The sequence below is a fragment of the Cajanus cajan genome, chromosome 4 (genome assembly GCF_000230855.2).
Source record: "Cajanus cajan strain Asha chromosome 4, NIPB_CcT2T_4, whole genome shotgun sequence".
NCBI lineage: Eukaryota > Viridiplantae > Streptophyta > Magnoliopsida > Fabales > Fabaceae > Cajanus > Cajanus cajan.
In genome coordinates, this window is record NC_138520.1 from 57426144 (window position 1) to 57444332 (window position 18189).

At 37.6% G+C, this 18189-nt stretch overlaps 2 protein-coding genes across 2 annotated transcripts; one reads left to right on the forward strand and one right to left on the reverse strand.

The window, feature by feature from the left end:
• Positions 1–2674: 2674 nt before the first annotated feature.
• LOC145957387 (uncharacterized) lies at positions 2675–7999 on the forward strand. Its single transcript, XM_083073637.1, has one exon. The coding sequence runs from the start codon at positions 2675–2677 to the stop codon at positions 7997–7999; it is 5325 nt and encodes a 1774-aa protein (XP_082929763.1).
• Positions 8000–14149: 6150 nt separating this feature from the next.
• On the reverse strand, positions 14150–17302 carry LOC109792731 (uncharacterized). Its single transcript, XM_083072656.1, has 5 exons — positions 17036–17302; positions 16844–16931; positions 16079–16548; positions 15157–15418; positions 14150–14678 (listed from the first exon to the last, which is right to left on the reverse strand). The coding sequence occupies exons 1-5, from the start codon at positions 17039–17041 to the stop codon at positions 14659–14661; spliced, it is 846 nt and encodes a 281-aa protein (XP_082928782.1). The 5' UTR covers positions 17042–17302; the 3' UTR covers positions 14150–14658.
• Between the last annotated feature and the right edge of the window lie 887 nt (positions 17303–18189).

Sequence of the window (18189 nt, forward strand, 5' to 3'; positions counted from 1 at the left end):
GGTGCCAAAATGTACCTGTCTGAGGGTACACTCGTAGTCTTCTAGGTGGTGAAGGGCCGAACGGATACTTCTGGTGGACACTTCAGAGGGGGGGAGGTTCCTGCAAAAGGCACTCCGACGCTCAAGTCAGGACAAACACGATTTTCTAGGGTAAATAATGAACAGTGACGTACCTCGTTACGTGCGACCTATTTATAATACCTGACATGAGCCTGACCATGGTGGGCCTTTTCTGACACTTACCAAATTAGGTAATACAATGCTAATCAGCTAATCAAGTCTTAATCATGCGCTTATCCTTGTTAACTGTGATTTGTACTATAATCCGTTTAACCTTTCGGCACATCGCCGAGCCGACAGGCTAGGGCTTGGGAAGTTGCACGTCCTCGGCTGTTGACCGGGCCGACAAATGCTTACTCGGTTACCTTACTTGGTTGGCGTTTGGCCGAGCCAATACGTAGTGTACGGAGATGCATCATGGTGTTGTTTGCATTGGCCTTCAGTCGAGCCGATATTTGCTAGTAGACTATTCTCGGCCTTCGGCTGTATGCTAAGCCGATGCTAACGTCAAGGTTTACATAGACATGGTTCAGTTCGCGTGAGTGTCTGATGGAGCGGCACGTGTTGGTCCACGTGACCGATAGGGTCCTCCCGGTACAGTTTTAAATATGATTTTAAGAATAATTATTATAAAAAGCAGTCTTATCAAAATTGGATCAGTAATTGAATCAATATTTTGATTGAATTAATGAATTAAACAAACTTACAATTATTAAATATATAATATTTTTTATAAACTATGTAGTATAATAGTAAAGTTTATCAAAAATACATCAAGATTGATTTTTTGTTTAGAGGTCAAATATCAAAACATTATTAGGAGGGCCTGGTTGTACTCTTTGCAAGCACAAATTTCCTTCTTTTTTTTTTCTTTTTTTTTTTCTGAATTTCTTCCGTGAGGTGAGCATATGCAGCAGTTGGCAGCGGTCTTCTGTTCAACCAGCTGAGTATAATAACAATGATAAAATTTTTTTAATATTATATATTGTAATAAATATTAAAATTAAGAGAACGAGCTCATTTAGTTATAACATTGAGACATTATTTTCTTAAAATCTAATAGACTTGACTTGGAATCTCATAAAATAAATGGTTAGGTCCCAAAACCCATTAAAAAGGGTTAAATTGATGTTTATTTTTTTATTTTTTAAAGTTGTAGCTGTCCACTTTCATTAAAATGTAAGTTAGTCAGTGTATAACACATCATCCAATACCTCAAAATCACCAAACAACATAGAATATGGATATTATATATGACGGCTAAAACCCTATTTTGGTCCCTTCTTCATTAATTTTTGGTCTCAAATTGGTCCCAGATTAATTAATTGGTTTCAATTTAGTCCCAAATTAATTAATTAGTTTCAATGTGGGACTTCCGTCCAAATTATTTAAATGGAGTGAACTTTTGGCCACGTGGATGCCACGTAGATGCATACGTGGCATCCACGTGGAATTCTTTTCAAAACGGCCCGTTCCAGAACTGTGAATAAAATATTCTTTACTTAATTGTGTTTTTGATATTATAATTATGCAATTTTGATCTCTAAGGTTTTAATTGAGTAATTTCAGTCCTTAAAAGATTATAATTGTGTAATTTTAGTCTCACAATTTTTAATTGAACAATTTTAATCTCCTAAATATCATAATTGTGGAATTTTAGTCTTTCTCATTAAAAATTTAATAATTTTAAAATTTTAATATATATATATATATATATATATAATGTTTTAAAACTATATAATTGTTTGTTTATTTAAATTAATGTATATTATTTTTTTTAATGTATCAAATGATATATATTTACTATTACTAAATAAATAAAATTTATATATTATTAGTATTTTAATATTACTGATAAATTAATATCAATAATATTTTTACCCTTTTTATAAATAAACTAATAATTTGATAAATATAACTTAATATATATTAATATACTTTTACAAAAATATAAATATATAAGATCAGATATATATTTCTAATTAATATACTTATATTTTTGTAAAAGTATATTAATATATAACAAGTTATATTTATCAAATTATTAGTTTATCTATAAATATATTAATAATATTATTGATATAATATCGAAAATTATAATATACCTTAATTTGAATAGATAAATAATTATTTAATTTTAAAACATTATATATATATATATATATATTGTACGGGTAGGGATGTTTAGCCACCTTCTTATCGGTTGTTGAAAGGCCGAATCAGGTGGCCGATCGCCAATCGGTTACCTGGTTCGGCTCATCTCCATTAGTTATCATTAATAAACCATCAAAAGATAATTAACTGATTAAGAAGTATTACCTAACACGGTAAGGCTTTACAGGGCCCATAAGGTCCAGGGCCCACGAATGTCAGTATAAATAGCTCAGGTCAAAAGGTAACGTCACTGTTCATTAATTACCCTAGATTTCTGTGCCCGTGCTGACTTGAGCGTTGGAGTGCCTTTTGCAGGTACAAACCCTTTCACACATATCGGATTGGAGCGTTCGTTCGGCCTTCAGAACTCAAGAAGACTATCGGTGTATCCTTATACAGGTACATTTGGCGCCCACCGTGGGGCCGAACGAAGTTGGTTGGAAGTTTGTTGAGAAGAACGATGCCGATAACTAGGAGAACAAATACGCAAGATCGTCCCATTGAGGAGCATGTGGAAGTGGTGGATGAGACCGATCTCTCTGAAACAGTGCGACTACTCAAACAAGAAATGGAGCTGATGAAACAACAGAGAGAAAAAGATGCGAGGGAGCTTTCGGCCTTGAGGGCTGAGAATGAAGCGTTGAAGAGTCAGGATACTTCTTGGAAGCCTACTCATATCACCAACACACAAACTCAAGGGTCGTATCAATCTCACGCGGTCCATACATCGGTTCCTCATGCTTCAGCAGTAGCCCCTGAAAGGTTCCCTTCGGCCTTACCTACCGTGGGTCGTCCTGCAGATATAACCACTGTCGGATCTCACCGACATCCGTTCACTCCCTCCATTATGCAACTCCCTTTAATGGATAATTGGAAGGCTTTACCTATTGACAAATATGATGGTACCACTGATCCTGATGAACATTTAGATGTTTTTCTGACACAGGTAACTCTGAGCACGACGGATGACGCTGCGTTGTGTCGGATCTTTCCTACGTCTCTCAAAGGCAGAGCTCTCAGCTGGTTCACTCGTCTCCCACCCAACTCCATAGATTCCTTCAACACATTGTCATCACAGTTCACTATTCAATTTGCGACGAGTCGCCCTCATAGTCTAACGTCTTTATCTCTGGTTAGTCTTAGACAGGACAAAAAGGAGTCTCTTCGGGCGTTTATGGATCGGTTCAACAAGGCTACTTTGGAAATCAGAGATCTCAACCCAGCTGTGGCGCTGCATCATCTTACAACAGCTTTGAAACCAGGCCCATTCGTCAACAGCATCTGTAAAAAGCCTCCCTCGGACATGAACGACTTACGTAGGAGGGCTGATAAGTACATGCAGATGGAGGAGTTGGCAGAATTCAGAAATCACGCCCGAGCCGAGCAGTCTACTAAATCCGAAAAACCGGTAGAACAATCATACAGGGGGAGGGGCAAAGAGATATCCCTTCGGGAGCGGCCTATCCGGGGTCCAAAGTATACTCAGTACACTCCGCTTAATGCCAATCGCGCGGCGGTTCTTGAACAGGCTTTGGCGTCTGAAGTGTTGACAATTCCGAAGAGAGCTTCCACTCCACCACGGGCAGATACTAGCGAATCTTGTCGGTATCATCGAAATCATGGACACTCAACTGATGAATGTGCCGCCCTTAAAGATAAGATTGAAGACTTAATTAAACAAGGAAAACTTCATAACTTTGTAGACCGATCAGGTTCATCCCAGAATCGTTCATATCAACCCAGGTATCAAGATCGGCACAGACAAGACCGTTCTGATAAAACCTCTGATAGAGTTCGACGTGAAAGAAGCAGGTCGCGCGAAAGAAAAGATGACTCGGCACCTTCGCACAGAAGAGTTATCAATACTATTGCTGGTGGCTTTGCGGGTGGGGGTACAACTTCTTCGGCCCAAAAGAGACATCTCCGAGCTATCCGATCGGTCAACACTGTTCATAGACAGTCATCTCGGCGATTGCCAGCAATAACCTTCACTGATGCTGACTTCAAAGGTATTGACCCAGAGCAAGACGATCCGATGGTCATCAGTGTAGAAATTCATAATTGCATCGTCAAGAAAACATTGATTGATCAGGGCAGTTCGGCAGATATTATATATTGGAACACATTCAAGCAGTTGGGCATTTCTGAAAAAGAATTGCTTCCCTATGACGATCCGTTGGTTGGTTTTGCAGGAGAAAGGGTCAGTACCAAGGGTTATATTAAACTCTTCACACGCTTTTGTTTTGACGAACAGGAAAGCAGAGAAGTTCAGGTAAAGTATATTGTGGTGGATGCAAGTACCTCATATAATATCCTTCTCGGCAGATCGTCTTTGAATGCATTGGGAGCTATCGTTTCAACACCACATTTGGCGATGAAGTTTCCATCCGACCAAGGAAAAGTAATCACAATTCATGCTGATCAGAAGGCGGCGAGAGAATGTTATTATGCTAGTTTGAGAGTTTTGCCGTTGGAAGAAAGAAAATCCAAGTCAAACAGAATCCATGCTGTGAACGCTTCGGCAACTGTAGACGAGACCATATGGGATCTTGATCCTAGAATGAATAATGAAGAGAGGGTGGAGCCGATTGAGCCAAAAGTGCAGTTCCAGATAGGTTCATACCCTGAACAGGTTACGTACATCGGTGCCGAAATCTCTGAAGATGATCGCTTGGCCTTATGTAAAGTTATAAAGGAGAATAAAGATCTATTTGCATGGACACCTTCTGACATGCCAGGTGTAGACCCAAAAATCATGTGTCATAAGTTATCAGTATGTGCCGAAGCAAAGCCAATCGCACAGCGTAAAAGAAAAATGGGAACCGAAAGAAAACTCGCAGTTGAAACGGAGGTTGCCAAGTTGCTTGAGGCCGGATTCATCCGGGAGGTCCATTATACCACTTGGCTGGCAAATGTGGTGATGGTCAAAAAGTCGAATGGAAAGTGGAGAATGTGCACTGATTACACAAGTCTCAACAAGGCATGCCCTAAGGATGCCTATCCACTTCCAAACATAGATCGATTAGTTGATGGAGCCTCAGGACACGAGATGCTGACTTTTCTTGATGCTTACTCAGGATACAATCAAATTCCCATGCATGCCCGCGACGAGGAAAAGACAGCCTTCATAACTGATTCGGCCAATTACTGCTATCGGGTAATGCCGTTTGGGTTGAAGAATGCAGGGGCAACGTATCAAAGATTGATGAATAAAGTGTTTCAACATCAAATAGGCAAGAATGTGGAGGTATACGTGGATGACATGGTTGTAAAATCCAGAAACGTTGATCGGCATGTAATGGATCTTTCGGAAATTTTCCAACAGTTGCGCAAGTACGAAATGAGGCTCAATCCGGAGAAATGCGTGTTTGGGGTGTCCGGAGGAAAGTTCCTCGGCTTCATGCTTTCGGTCAGGGGAATTGAAGCAAATCCTGATAAATGTATGACAATCGTCAACATGATCAGCCCTAGGAACCTTAAACAAGTTCAACAGCTAGCAGGTCGACTTACAGCGTTGTCCCGATTTCTCCCGTGTTTAGCTGAAATAACGAAACCTGTGGTGAGATTGTTGAGAAAAGCAAACAAGTTCGAATGGTCCGATGAATGCGAGAAGGCTTTTCAGACTTTAAAGGAACGCCTCGGTTCCCCACCAGTCCTTTCTAAGCCCGATCCAGAAGTACCAATTGTGGTTTACTTGTGTGTGTCAAATGATACAATAAGCGCAGTTCTAATTCAAGAAAAGGAGGGACAGCAGCCCATTTACTTCGTCAGCCGTATGTTACAAGAGGCCGAAACAAGGTACCAGCTCTTGGAAAAAGTGGCACTAGGGCTGGTTCACACTGCTCGGCGTCTTCGGCAATATTTTCAGAGTCACCAAATTATTGTTCGAACCGATTGCCCAATAGCTAAAGTACTACGTAAACCTGAGTTGGCAGGAAGGATGATGGCTTGGTCTATTGAGTTATCGGAGTTCGACATTTGTTTCCAACCGAGAGGACCAATCAAGTCTCAATGTTTGGTGGACTTCATCAATGAGTTGCAGCCGAGGGGTTGTTTCGTCAACGATTTATGGACAATACATGTGGATGGTTCCTCCAACAATCAAGGCAGTGGAGCAGGTATAATTTTGGAGGGACCAACAGGATTAATCCTAGAGCAATCATTACGATTCGAGTTCAAGGCTTCAAATAATCAGGCCGAATACGAAGCATTACTGGCTGGTTTAAGGCTTGCACGAGAAATTGGTGTAAACCGACTGGAATGTTGGACCGATTCAAAAGTTGTAGCCGAACAAGTGAATGATAATTTTCAGGTCAAGGATGCAAACTTGTTAAAATACTACCATTTGTTTCAACAAATGTGTGGTACGTTTGAAGAAGTTTACGTAAAGCATACATCAAGAGAACACAACGCGAGGGCGGACCAGTTGGCTCGGTTGGCAAGCAGTACCAGAAAACCTGGACAGCTACGAACCACACTTCACTTGGATCTTGAAACGCCAAGTGTGGTAGCTGCTGAATGTTTGGTAGTAGAGGGGTCTGTTCGTACATGGATCACTGAGATAATGGATTATCTTGAGCATGGTACCCTACCATCTCACCCAACGGCGGCTAAAAAGCTCCGAACGCAGGCCGCTAGATATGTTGTGATTGGAGGAGATTTGTATAGAAGAGGATTCTCGGCTCCGTTGCTGAAATGTGTCGAGGCAGAACAAGCTAATTACATATTGAGAGAGATGCATGAGGGGATATGTGGTTTCCACTCGGGAGGACGGACTTTAGCGACTAAAGTGCTTCGGGCCGGATACTACTGGCCTACTCTCAGGGAAGATTGTGTAAAGTTTGTAAAGCATTGTGTATCGTGTCAGCGGCATGGTAACCTTATCCACGCTTCGGCTGAAGAACTTCATGGCATCAGTTCACCTTGGCCATTCGCAATGTGGGGGATGGATATTCTTGGACCTTTCCCAATCGCCAAGGGTCAGTGCAAATTTTTGTTGGTTGCTGTAGATTACTTCACGAAATGGGTAGAGGCCGAGCCGCTTGCCAATATCACAGCAGCCAATGTTCAAAAGTTTTTATGGAAAAACATCATTACCCGTTTTGGCATTCCATATGCACTTGTTAGTGACAATGGTTTGCAGTTCACCGATCAAAAACTTAATCGGTTCATTCATGATCTCGGTATCAAACACAGGTTCACCTCGGTCGAACACCCGCAAGCCAATGGACAAGCCGAAGCAGCAAATAAAGTAATCCTTGGAGAATTAAAGAAACGATTGGGGGACGCTAAAGGAGCTTGGGCAGAGGAGTTATTAGAAGTTTTATGGGCGTACCGATGTACACCTCAATCCACAACTAAAGAAACACCCTTTCGGCTTACGTATGGCACAGATGCCATGGTACCTGTTGAGGTGGGCGAACCGTCTTTTCAGCGACAATATTTTCAAGAAAACACTAATGATATTTCTCTTCGAGCTGAAGTTGATATGGTCGATGAAGTACGTGTTCGAGCCGAAATCATAGCAGAAGCTTGCAAGCAGAGGATGACTCGTAGGTTTAACTCCAATCTTATCAAGAGAAGTTTCAAGGAGGGCGACTTAGTATGGAGAGTGCAAGGAACGGCAAGACGCAATTCAAAAGAAGGCAAGTTGGCCGCTAATTGGGATGGCCCTTTTCGGGTCCGACACAGTTTAGAAAATGGGGCATACAAATTGGAAGAACTTTCGGGCAAGATCATTCCGAGAACTTGGAACGCATCTCATTTAAAGACATATTATAGCTAATATATGTTGTAACAAGATCTTGTGTAAATAGATAGTGTACTCTTTTCCTTGATCGGTCTTTTCTCCCCTTATAAAAAAATGAAAAGGGGTTTTGGCCGATGAGGTTTTTAATGAGGCACCTGTTAATGAAATCTATTCAGTTCTTCCATTCTCATGGTTCAGTTTTTGTTTCTTCGCTTCTCAATCAACAACAGGCTTCCCTCCCGAGTTGTTCAACTCGGCCAAGGACGTGCCTTAAAAAATATCGCAACAGGCTTCCCTCCCGAGTTGTTCAACTCGGCCAAGGACGCGCCTTAAAAACTATCGCAAAAGACTTCCCTCCCGAGTTGTTCAACTCGGCCAAGGACGCGCCTTAAAAAATATCGCAAAAGGCTTCCCTCCCGAGTTGTTCAACTCGGCCAAGGACGCGCCTTAAAAATTATCGCAAAAGGCTTCCCTCCCGAGTTGTTCAACTCGGCCAAGGACGCGCCTTAAAAATTATCGCAAAAGGCTTCCCTCCCGAGTTGTTCAACTCGGCCAAGGACGCGCCTTAAAAAATATCGCAACAGGCTTCCCTCCCGAGTTGTTCAACTCGGCCAAGGACGCGCCTTAAAAAATATCGCAACAGGTTTCCCTCCCGAGTTGTGCAACTCGGTCAAGGATGCGCCTTAAAAAATCTTGAAACAGGTTTCCCTCCCGAGTTGTCCAATTCGGCCAAGGATGCGCCTTGAAAAAATCTTGTAACACGCTTTCCGCACAAAGTACAAACTGAAGCATATCAGTTCGGTTTTATTCAAAAAAGTGTTACTAGCCGAAGCATATCAGTTCGGTTTGACCAAAAATGAGTTTTAAGCCGAAGCAAATCAGTTCGGTTTTATCAAAAAAGCTGTACAAACCGAAGCATATCCGTTCGGTTTGACCAAAAATGAGTTTTAAACCGAAGCAAATCAGTTCGGTTTTATCAAAAAAGTTCTACAAACCGAAGCATATCAGTTCGGTTTGACCAAAAATGAGTTTTAAACCGAAGCAAATCAGTTCGGTTTTATCAAAAAAGTTCTACAAACCGAAGCATATCAGTTCGGTTTGACCAAAAATGAGTTTTAAACCGAAGCAAATCAGTTCGGTTTTATCAAAAAAGCTGTACAAACCGAAGCATATTAGTTCGGTTTTATTCAAAAAAGTGTTACAAACCGAAGCATATCAGTTCGGTTTGACCAAAGATGAGTTGTAAACCGAAGCAAATCAGTTCGTTTTTATCAAAAAAGCTGTACAAACCGAAGCATATCAGTTCGGTTTGACCAAAAATGAGTTGTAAACCGAAGCAAATCAGTTCGTTTTTATCAAAAAAGTTCTACAAACCGAAGCATATCAGTTCGGTTTTATTTAAAGAACATATTTCGGGTATATATCTCTTTGGTTTATTAACGCGCAATTCGAAACAAACTCGTTCAGTTTTATACGCACACAAAGGGTTACCCTTTCGGTTCTAGATACGAATGCAAGTGGTAAATCTATTCGGCTTTGTGTAAGAATTCAAAAAGTGTATCTTTTTAGTATTTGTTAATAATTAGCGAATAATAATTCAAGGCAAATTGCTTAAGAAAAACGATTTCATTCAAAAGAAGAAGGCTCTATCGGCCTTCAAATTACAAACAAAGCATTTCTATTATAAAAGAAAAATAATTACTCTTCCGGCGTTCGGGTGGACTCAACTCCCATAACGGTATCGGGATTTTCCTCGGTATCGTTAGTAGGGACTGGATTTTCCTCATCCAGCGTATCTTCTTCGGAGCTCTCGACACAATCTTCCACTTGGGGGGCAGTGTTAGGATTATCATCATCCAGTTCGGCTCCTTCAGGCATATCGGCAAAAGACATCAAGGACCCTTGATAGAAGTCCTGAGTCATGTCAAACTCAAAACCTTCTTCAAATTGACCGAAATGCTTAGCCTGGCGAACGGCCTGTTTGAATCCAGCCTCATGTTGAGCAATGATTTTTTCTTTAGCTTGCTCTTTGAGGGTGTCATATGCAGCCTCAGCCTCCTCCAGTCGGCGATGCCCTTCATTAGTTATTTTTTGAAGTTCCAGACGAAGGGTATCATTATCACACCGAACAGCATCTAACTCGGCAGCAAGATCCCTATTCTTAGCAGTCACCACTTCTTTGAATGAAATCGCTTCGGCTGCAGTTCTTTCGGCCTCTTCAAGATTTTGTTTCAAAGTTTGGACCTCGCCGAGAGGTTCCATGGCAAGGTGATGAGCCAGAGCTAAAGAGTGTGTCTGTACCTCGCAAAATAATCTCCATTTTGTTCTCACATCCAAAGATGATAAAAATTCTTGCCCAAATGGAGAGACAAGATCAGACCGAATCACCGATTCGGAGGGAGTATCCTCGCTCAGAAATGACCGAGACATCAATGGAGGAGGCACCACAATAATGGTTCGGTTCGGAGAAGATTCAGGCATTGATTTTGTCTTCTTGGATCGCTCCGGGTGATCGTCAGAGCCCTTCCTTTTCTTGTGTTCTCGGGCGACTTCCTTCCCCTTTTTGCCCTTCTTTTTGCGCTCCGGAGGAGGGGGCAATCGGTTATCAGTGTTGGGACGGGGGGAAGATGCAACAGCCGAAGTGCCGATTTCCCCCGACTGCCGAGCCTCCTTCACTCTTGCAGCAAGAAGATGTCGAATATTCAGGTCATCAGCACCACTCTTAGTCATGATTCCTGCAAGAAAAATTAAGTAAACATCAATAGGAATTATGATGATAAAGGTGAGAGGATAGACAGCATACCAATTAGGTCGGCCCACCAACGAGGAGACACTATCAAATTGATAAGCGACCTAGTTGGCAAACGCCGAGGAAGGCGCATTAATAATTTTAAGTCTATTCGTTCCTCGGCTGTCAGCATCTTTTTCGGCACTACATCGTATGGCCGAGGGGTACGGGTCCAGTATAAAGGGAATAGGCTCTTCCCATCATCATCAAAAAAGAAGCGTCGCCCGTTCGGCCGAATGGTTACTCGGAAAAATCCGGCCTTGAAATTCTTATACGATGAAGTGAAACTATCCAACAAAAGCCGATCGCTTACTCGGCTTAGGGAATGCCATTTCGCCAAAATAGTCGGTCGGGACGAATAGAAATATAGAAAAAGAAGTGGAGAAGGTTTAATATGGAGACATTTGCACAGGTGTTTGAAGCCCTGTAGTTGCGCCCAGCTGTTCGGATGCAATTGAGTAGGGGCCACGTTCAACACTCTCAGCACTCCTATAGTAAACTCGTCAAATGGAAATTTGACTTTGAGATCCCGAAGAAGACAGTCATATATGTAGAATGATTCCATCTTTCCACCACTTTGATCAAGGCAGACCATGTCAGGGTTTGGAAAGGCATTATTTCGGCATGACCGAATCCCAATCGGATAGGGATTTTCGTTGGTAGCAAAGTTTAGACAGTTTGTGTAATCCAGAAGATTAGTAATCATCTGTGTATCTTGATACCGAGAATAATAAGAAGTGACTTCCCCGTTCACCCATTCGTATCCAGGCACATCGGAGGGGCCGTATCGTTGACGGGTTGCTACCCGAGTTGTTTTTTCTTCGACTTCTTCACTTCCACTAGTAGAAGTCCCTTCTGAAGAATCGTTGCCTTCATCTAGCATTTCGGCATCAATAGGGGACTGAGTCATTTTGGAGTGGCTTGAGCTACTGGACGAGGACCCCTCGGAGGACGATGACCGAGAGCTGTCAGCCGAGGAACTTGAAGTATCAACCATGGTAATAAAAACTTACCAATCTCTTCACAAAAGCACGGGGGGCAATCGGATCGGCTCCTAAGCGTTCGGATTAGCACAACTCGGATTAGAATAATGCGTGCGAATGGCCCTACAATTTAACCTATTTATAGATTTGAAAGAAAGCGGGAAATTTTAAAAGTGTTGAAAATTTATAACCGTTTGATTTCCGAGATTCAACGGTTATAAATGCGCGCCTCTTCATCTTACCCTAACCGCCATCTCCATTTTACCCTTAAAGAAAAATTCGTTTTCCTTCAAGGCTGGGGGGCAGTGTACGGGTAGGGATGTTTAGCCACCTTCTTATCGGTTGTTGAAAGGCCGAATCAGGTGGCCGATCGCCAATCGGTTACCTGGTTCGGCTCATCTCCATTAGTTATCATTAATAAACCATCAAAAGATAATTAACTGATTAAGAAGTATTACCTAACACGGTAAGGCTTTACAGGGCCCATAAGGTCCAGGGCCCACGAATGTCAGTATAAATAGCTCAGGTCAAAAGGTAACGTCACTGTTCATTAATTACCCTAGATTTCTGTGCCCGTGCTGACTTGAGCGTTGGAGTGCCTTTTGCAGGTACAAACCCTTTCACACATATCGGATTGGAGCGTTCTTTCGGCCTTCAGAACTCAAGAAGACTATCGGTGTATCCTTATACAGGTACATATATATATTAAAATTATTAATTTTTAATGGGAGAAACAAAAATCATACTATTATGATATTTGAGGGACTAAAATTGTTCAATTAAAAATTGAAGGACCAAAATGGCGCAATTGCAATTCTTTAAGGACTAAAATTATGCAATTAAAATCTTGGAGATCACAAAACTGCACAATTGTAATACTTGAGGGATAAAAAATGCAATTAAACCAATATTCTTAATTAATTTTATTAAAAAATATAATAATTAATAAGATAAAAGGAATATCACTTTATAATTTTTTGCAACTTATTTAAGATTAAAGGAATAAAATGATAAAAATTAATAAGATAAACATAATAAAATAAAATATAAAAAAAAATATTAATATATTTATTTTATTGGATATAATAACATAATTAAAATATAATTAATAATATATATTATAAAATTATTAATATTTTATATATAAAAAAATAAAATAAAACCGGAACGGCCCGTTCTGAAACTGGAACGGGACGTTCTGGTGCATTTTGGGTGTGTTAATTTTGCACTTGGAACGGGCCGTTCCGGATGCAAAATTAACACACCAAAAGTGCACCCAGAACGGCCCGTTCCGGTTTCAGAACGGGTCGTTCTGGGTCCAGGTGTTTTCAAAAAAATTCTCATCCACGTGGATGCCACGTATGCATCTACGTGGCGTCCACGTGGCCAAAAGTTAACACCGTTAAAGCAATTTGGACGGAAAGTCCCACATTGAAACCAATTAATTAATTTAGGACTAAATTAAAACCAATTAATTAGTTTGGGACCAAATTGAGACCAAAAATTAATGAGGAACTAAATTGAAACAAAAGAAAATTATAAGGGACTAAAATAGGGTTTTAGCCTACATATGACCGAACACTAATTTGGAAAATAGTAAAACTTTAAATATCGCATCTTCTAAAATTAATTCTTATAACTATAAGTGAATATAATATATATATATACTTATATAATTTTAATTTTTTTATAATATTTAATTATTAAAATTTTAGTCTTTTAATTTTATAAAATATTATCTATTTATATTTACACTAACCATTCAAATCATAACATCGAACAAGATCTTACATCAAATAAATCATGTAATAATTAATATTTAATAATATTTAAGTTAAATTATATTTTTATTCTTCTCATAACTTAAATATTAATTACAAATTGATTATGATTATAAGGAAAAATATAATTAAACTTAAATATTATTAAATATTAGTTGTGATTTATTATTTAATATTAATGTTATCATTAATATTATAATTTTAATGACTAAAAGAATATTTAATTGTTATACTAAAATTGTAGACACAAATTGAGAGACTAAGTGTGATGTGACAAAACAAATATAATTTATGACGTATACATTTTTTTAAAACAATTGGTAGATGATTGAGTAACTTGAGTTTCTTTCGTTCACTTATAGTGTTCAATTATGCATATAGAAAAAATTTTGTTGAAGGAGAACAAACTCACTTCAATGATCTTTATCCAAGAAAATGGTTTAGTCTCTGCTATTGGTTAGAAGAAATTGTTGGTGCAGTCAAAAGTTAGAATTGATATTTCAAGCATCACAGATAATTAACATCTTTTTAGCTAAACACACTCTTTTAACCTAATGACCTTGCCTAATTATTTGAACTAGTTAAGTTCCAATCCCAAACGTCTAAACTATCAACCAACTTTTAAGCTCATGCATTCCATAATATTAATGTTTGTTATTATATCAATACATAAGAAACAAAAATACTCCTATTAATGTTAGTTACACATGACTTCCGTACTAACAGCATAATATGACATTGAACTCTCATTTCAGATAATCATCAATGCTGATTATTATAGATTTACAGTAATAATTGGTCCCATCCACTAATTGGGAAAACCATCTACATTAATTAGGTCAGTCAACAGGTAACTAATTTATACCCCTAATAATGTAGATGCAGAACATTCTCATGCCATGCACATGGCATATGATCTTTTTGATCCCCATCTAGCACATTCAGATCATTAATTACTGATATTACATCCCTTTCCCTTGCTTCTTGATCTCTCTATCTTTAGTTAAGTCATATAAAATCTCTAGAAATATCTGACAGAAAAATGATCCATGAACATGACACATTTAGAGCAATAACTTGTGATGTAGATTGCTAGCCAACACTTCACCACACATGATGGAATATCCATTTTAGCCTCAATCTTCATAGCTCCAGCACCACAACTACTCATCAAACAAAAAAGATGGTGAAGAGAATATTAGTCAAAGTGTTTGGGCGCAGTTTATGAGATCTTTGGGTGAAAATCAATTAATTAAATATGTTTTTAATCCTTTAAATTTAGGTAAATTTATTTTTATTTGTTTGATGTTAAAAATATTTTTTTAATTATATAATTTTCAAAATTTATATTTTATTCTATCTTATCACTAATAATATATTTAAAAGTGATAGATTAAAATAATTATGTACATCAATCAGGCTTAATATGATGTTTTCATTAAGAGAAACATTAATAGATAAATTTTATGTGACAGTATTTAATAATATCTTAAGAATATAAAAATTAAAATAAAATTTTTAAAAATTACCAAATTAAAAAGAACAATTTTAAATTTAAAAAATTAAAAATAAATTTACTTTAAATTTAAAAGATTAAAAATATATTTAAATCAAATAAAATATAAAAGATACATGGCATACATTCAGAGTCTGTGGTGATCCAGTTTCCTTTTCTACATGTGTTGTTATGGCCAGTGTGTTCAGGAGGGATGCATATAGAGGAAGTTGCAATTTGGTTTTGTCCATTTTTTGATGAGGAAGCTAGTGAGATTGCTGAGTAGGCAGAGGAAGTGGTGGAGCAACTTTCTACATCCCATCTGAAACTGATCTTGGGTGACTCAGTGCAACCTTGATCATCATCTGGAACTGCTTTCAGGGTTCCACGCCTTCTGAACATTAAAACCTGAAAAGAAATTAAGAAATTAATAAAGATTAAAGGTGTGTTTGATTACTATTCTCAAAAACTGTTTTTGGTTTTCAAAATGCAACTTAATAATGTTGTTAGTTGATGGTGGTACAAGGCCCAAAACAGAAATTGAGCTAGAGGTTTAATAAGATAAAAACAGAAGATGAGAAAATATTTTCTAGTTGTTTGTTATTTAGTTTTTAAAACATGAAAATAAATTTCAAAACATAGTGTGTTTGAATTGCTAATGATTTAAACTAATCATGATTTTTGGAAGCAATAAATAGTTACTTTTTGTGGTGACTCACTCTAATTTTATACCCACTATAGTTTTTTAGTACCAAACTAAACACATTATTAATAAATTTTGAATGAGAAATTGATTATTTATAAGTGTAAAGTTATTTTAGAAAATAGTTTTTAAAATAAAAAAGGTGAAAAGAAAATCAACCATACTCTAAAGTATCTGCAAAAGTCATACAGATTTCTCAACATATGGTAGGTTTGATTATTATGGGTATTTTATTTGGTTACAATATAGTGACACATAATATTATAAATGAATTATCTCACCAAACATGATCTTCTGTGCCATGTATCATAAGCACAGGGTTGAAAATAACAAAGGGTCATTGAAGATATTGAAAAATAATTTACCTTTCTTCCATTGAATTTCCCTCCTTTCTCTGTCTTTGCAGAAGCAGCCCATCTAAGAAGCTCTTTCATTCTGGACATTGGCTTTTTCTTATCCTTGGATTCATCTTTAGTTTCTGTGGCATCACATTGGTCATTTCTTTCAGCAGAGGATGACAATGGTGCCTCGGTTATTGGCAAAACCTTGTTTCCAACATGGCCACCTGAATCTGCCTTGCCAACACTTCCTACTTCTCTTGATGGTTCTTCTCTCTTCATCTTCATGAAGTGCAAAAACTGTCTCCTATTGAAGCTCCTTAGTCTCTTTAAGTTGAGGGTGCTGTAAAAGAAAGCTTTTTGAATGTCTTTTCTATATAGAAAAGTGAATATCTTAAAGTTCTTGCAGCCAGGGGTACTCCATTTGTTTCTTCTTGCTCTTTTGTATGATCTATCACTCTTTAGTAGATTTACCTCTTTCCCTTTACCATTTTGTGCTGAAAATGAGCAAGATATATTTGCATTAAAATTCTTCATTTAGTACACCAAAATCAAAATCAAGTAAGAAGTTCATGTACTTTTCCTGTTTTCCACAATATGACCAATAAAAACAAATAAGAATTGAGAAACTTGCAACTGAAATAGAGTATATGTTTAGATACAACCTTAAAAGACTTTTTAAAAGTTTTTCAATAAAAAAAAAAAAAAAAAAAAAAAAAAAAAAAAAAAAACTTTATTTTCAATAAAAAAAATCTCAAAAACTCTTCTAAATAATTTCATATTCTATCTTACCACCGATATCTTCCCATTTGGGAGGGAGATTGAAGTTGCTACTCTTTCTTTCTTGTTCATGTGCCCTTTTAAAGAGCCATTGAAGAATCTGCCATCACACACCAAAAGAGATATTAGCTTTGATGTGAACAATGCATGCTGCAGATTCCACTATATATATTATCATCATCATCATATAGCAAGCATATATACCTGCATGCCTACAGTGGATGCTTTGTTCCCACTTTTTATAATATATATATTTTTTGTCTGTGCTTGTGGGTATGTGTGATGACTGTATCAGTCAAATGAACAGCACTGCATATCTATCTGTGCTGTCTGGATGCCAAAGATTCCTGTCTAGTCTATGAGGCCTTTGGTAAGATAAGACAAACAAATTTGCAGTGAATCTAAGGATGATGGTGAGACAACCAGGCTGTGAGTGGGGAATAGTTGGCTTCTGATTCGTAGTAACATGGGGCTTATTATATAGATCATGATCAAGTGGCACATATTAAGATAAAGGACATTAAATACAAACCAACATGCAATGAACAGATAAAAAGTTGTTTTAGTTTAATTAATCAGTAGTTTTTATTTGAATCTTAAATATATATTTATATTAAATATTTGAATTGAGAATTTTGGTGTCTACAGAAATTTTACTGGGTTCGAGAATGATTATCTCTATTGTAAAATACTTTTAGTCTATACCAAAAATAAATATAAAGGACTATTTAATTAAGAAGCAACATGTTTCAGTTCAGCTTACGAGGCAATGTTCTTAGCCATACATTTTCTTTTGTGTCTGTGATTTGTTTGGACCCATCTTTAAGGGCCACCAACATTAGAGATTTACTTAATAAGGTAGTTTCAAATGAAGATGAAGTAAGTATAGTGTGGATTGGTTAATGTTGCTTTAAACAAAAGCTACATACAATATATGGTAAAAGTAAAAGACTGGAATGATTATTGCCTCAATCATTTTGGCTTCGGTTAAGCAAGATTAGTAATTTATGATCTCGATTTTAATTTCATAATAATTACTTATCTTTTCAGCTATGCTTAAGTATCAATATGGCTTTTAAGGTGTACGAATCTATGTTTGTTGGAGAAAAATACTATAAATACACTATCGAATACACTTTTCTACATATTCTTTATTGATGATATGTAAATACTTCAATATTTTATACACTTTTATCCAACACTTATTACTTTTCGTTATTTCTATTCTATTATATATCATTTATTATATTTATATTTCTCTTCACCCCCTCTCTAGGTGTTAATTAGTATTGGAGTCCACCTATTTTTTCTTATTTGTTATTGGTGGAAAAAGGTTTATCACTTTGGCAATAGGACCA

What these genes read in the sequence shown, in the direction of transcription:
- LOC145957387 (XM_083073637.1), top strand. Translation starts at nt 2,675, where the DNA reads ATGCCGATAACTAGGAGAACAAATACGCAAGATCGTCCCATTGAGGAG.
- LOC109792731 (XM_083072656.1), bottom strand. An exon ending in CAAATGGGAAGATATCGGTG is followed by an intron (nt 16,549 to 16,843) that starts GTAAGATAGAAT and finishes GCTCATTTTCAG; the next exon opens with CACAAAATGGTAAAGGGAAA. An exon ending in GATCACCACAGACTCTGAAT is followed by an intron (nt 14,679 to 15,156) that starts GTATGCCATGTA and finishes TTTGATGAGTAG; the next exon opens with TTGTGGTGCTGGAGCTATGA.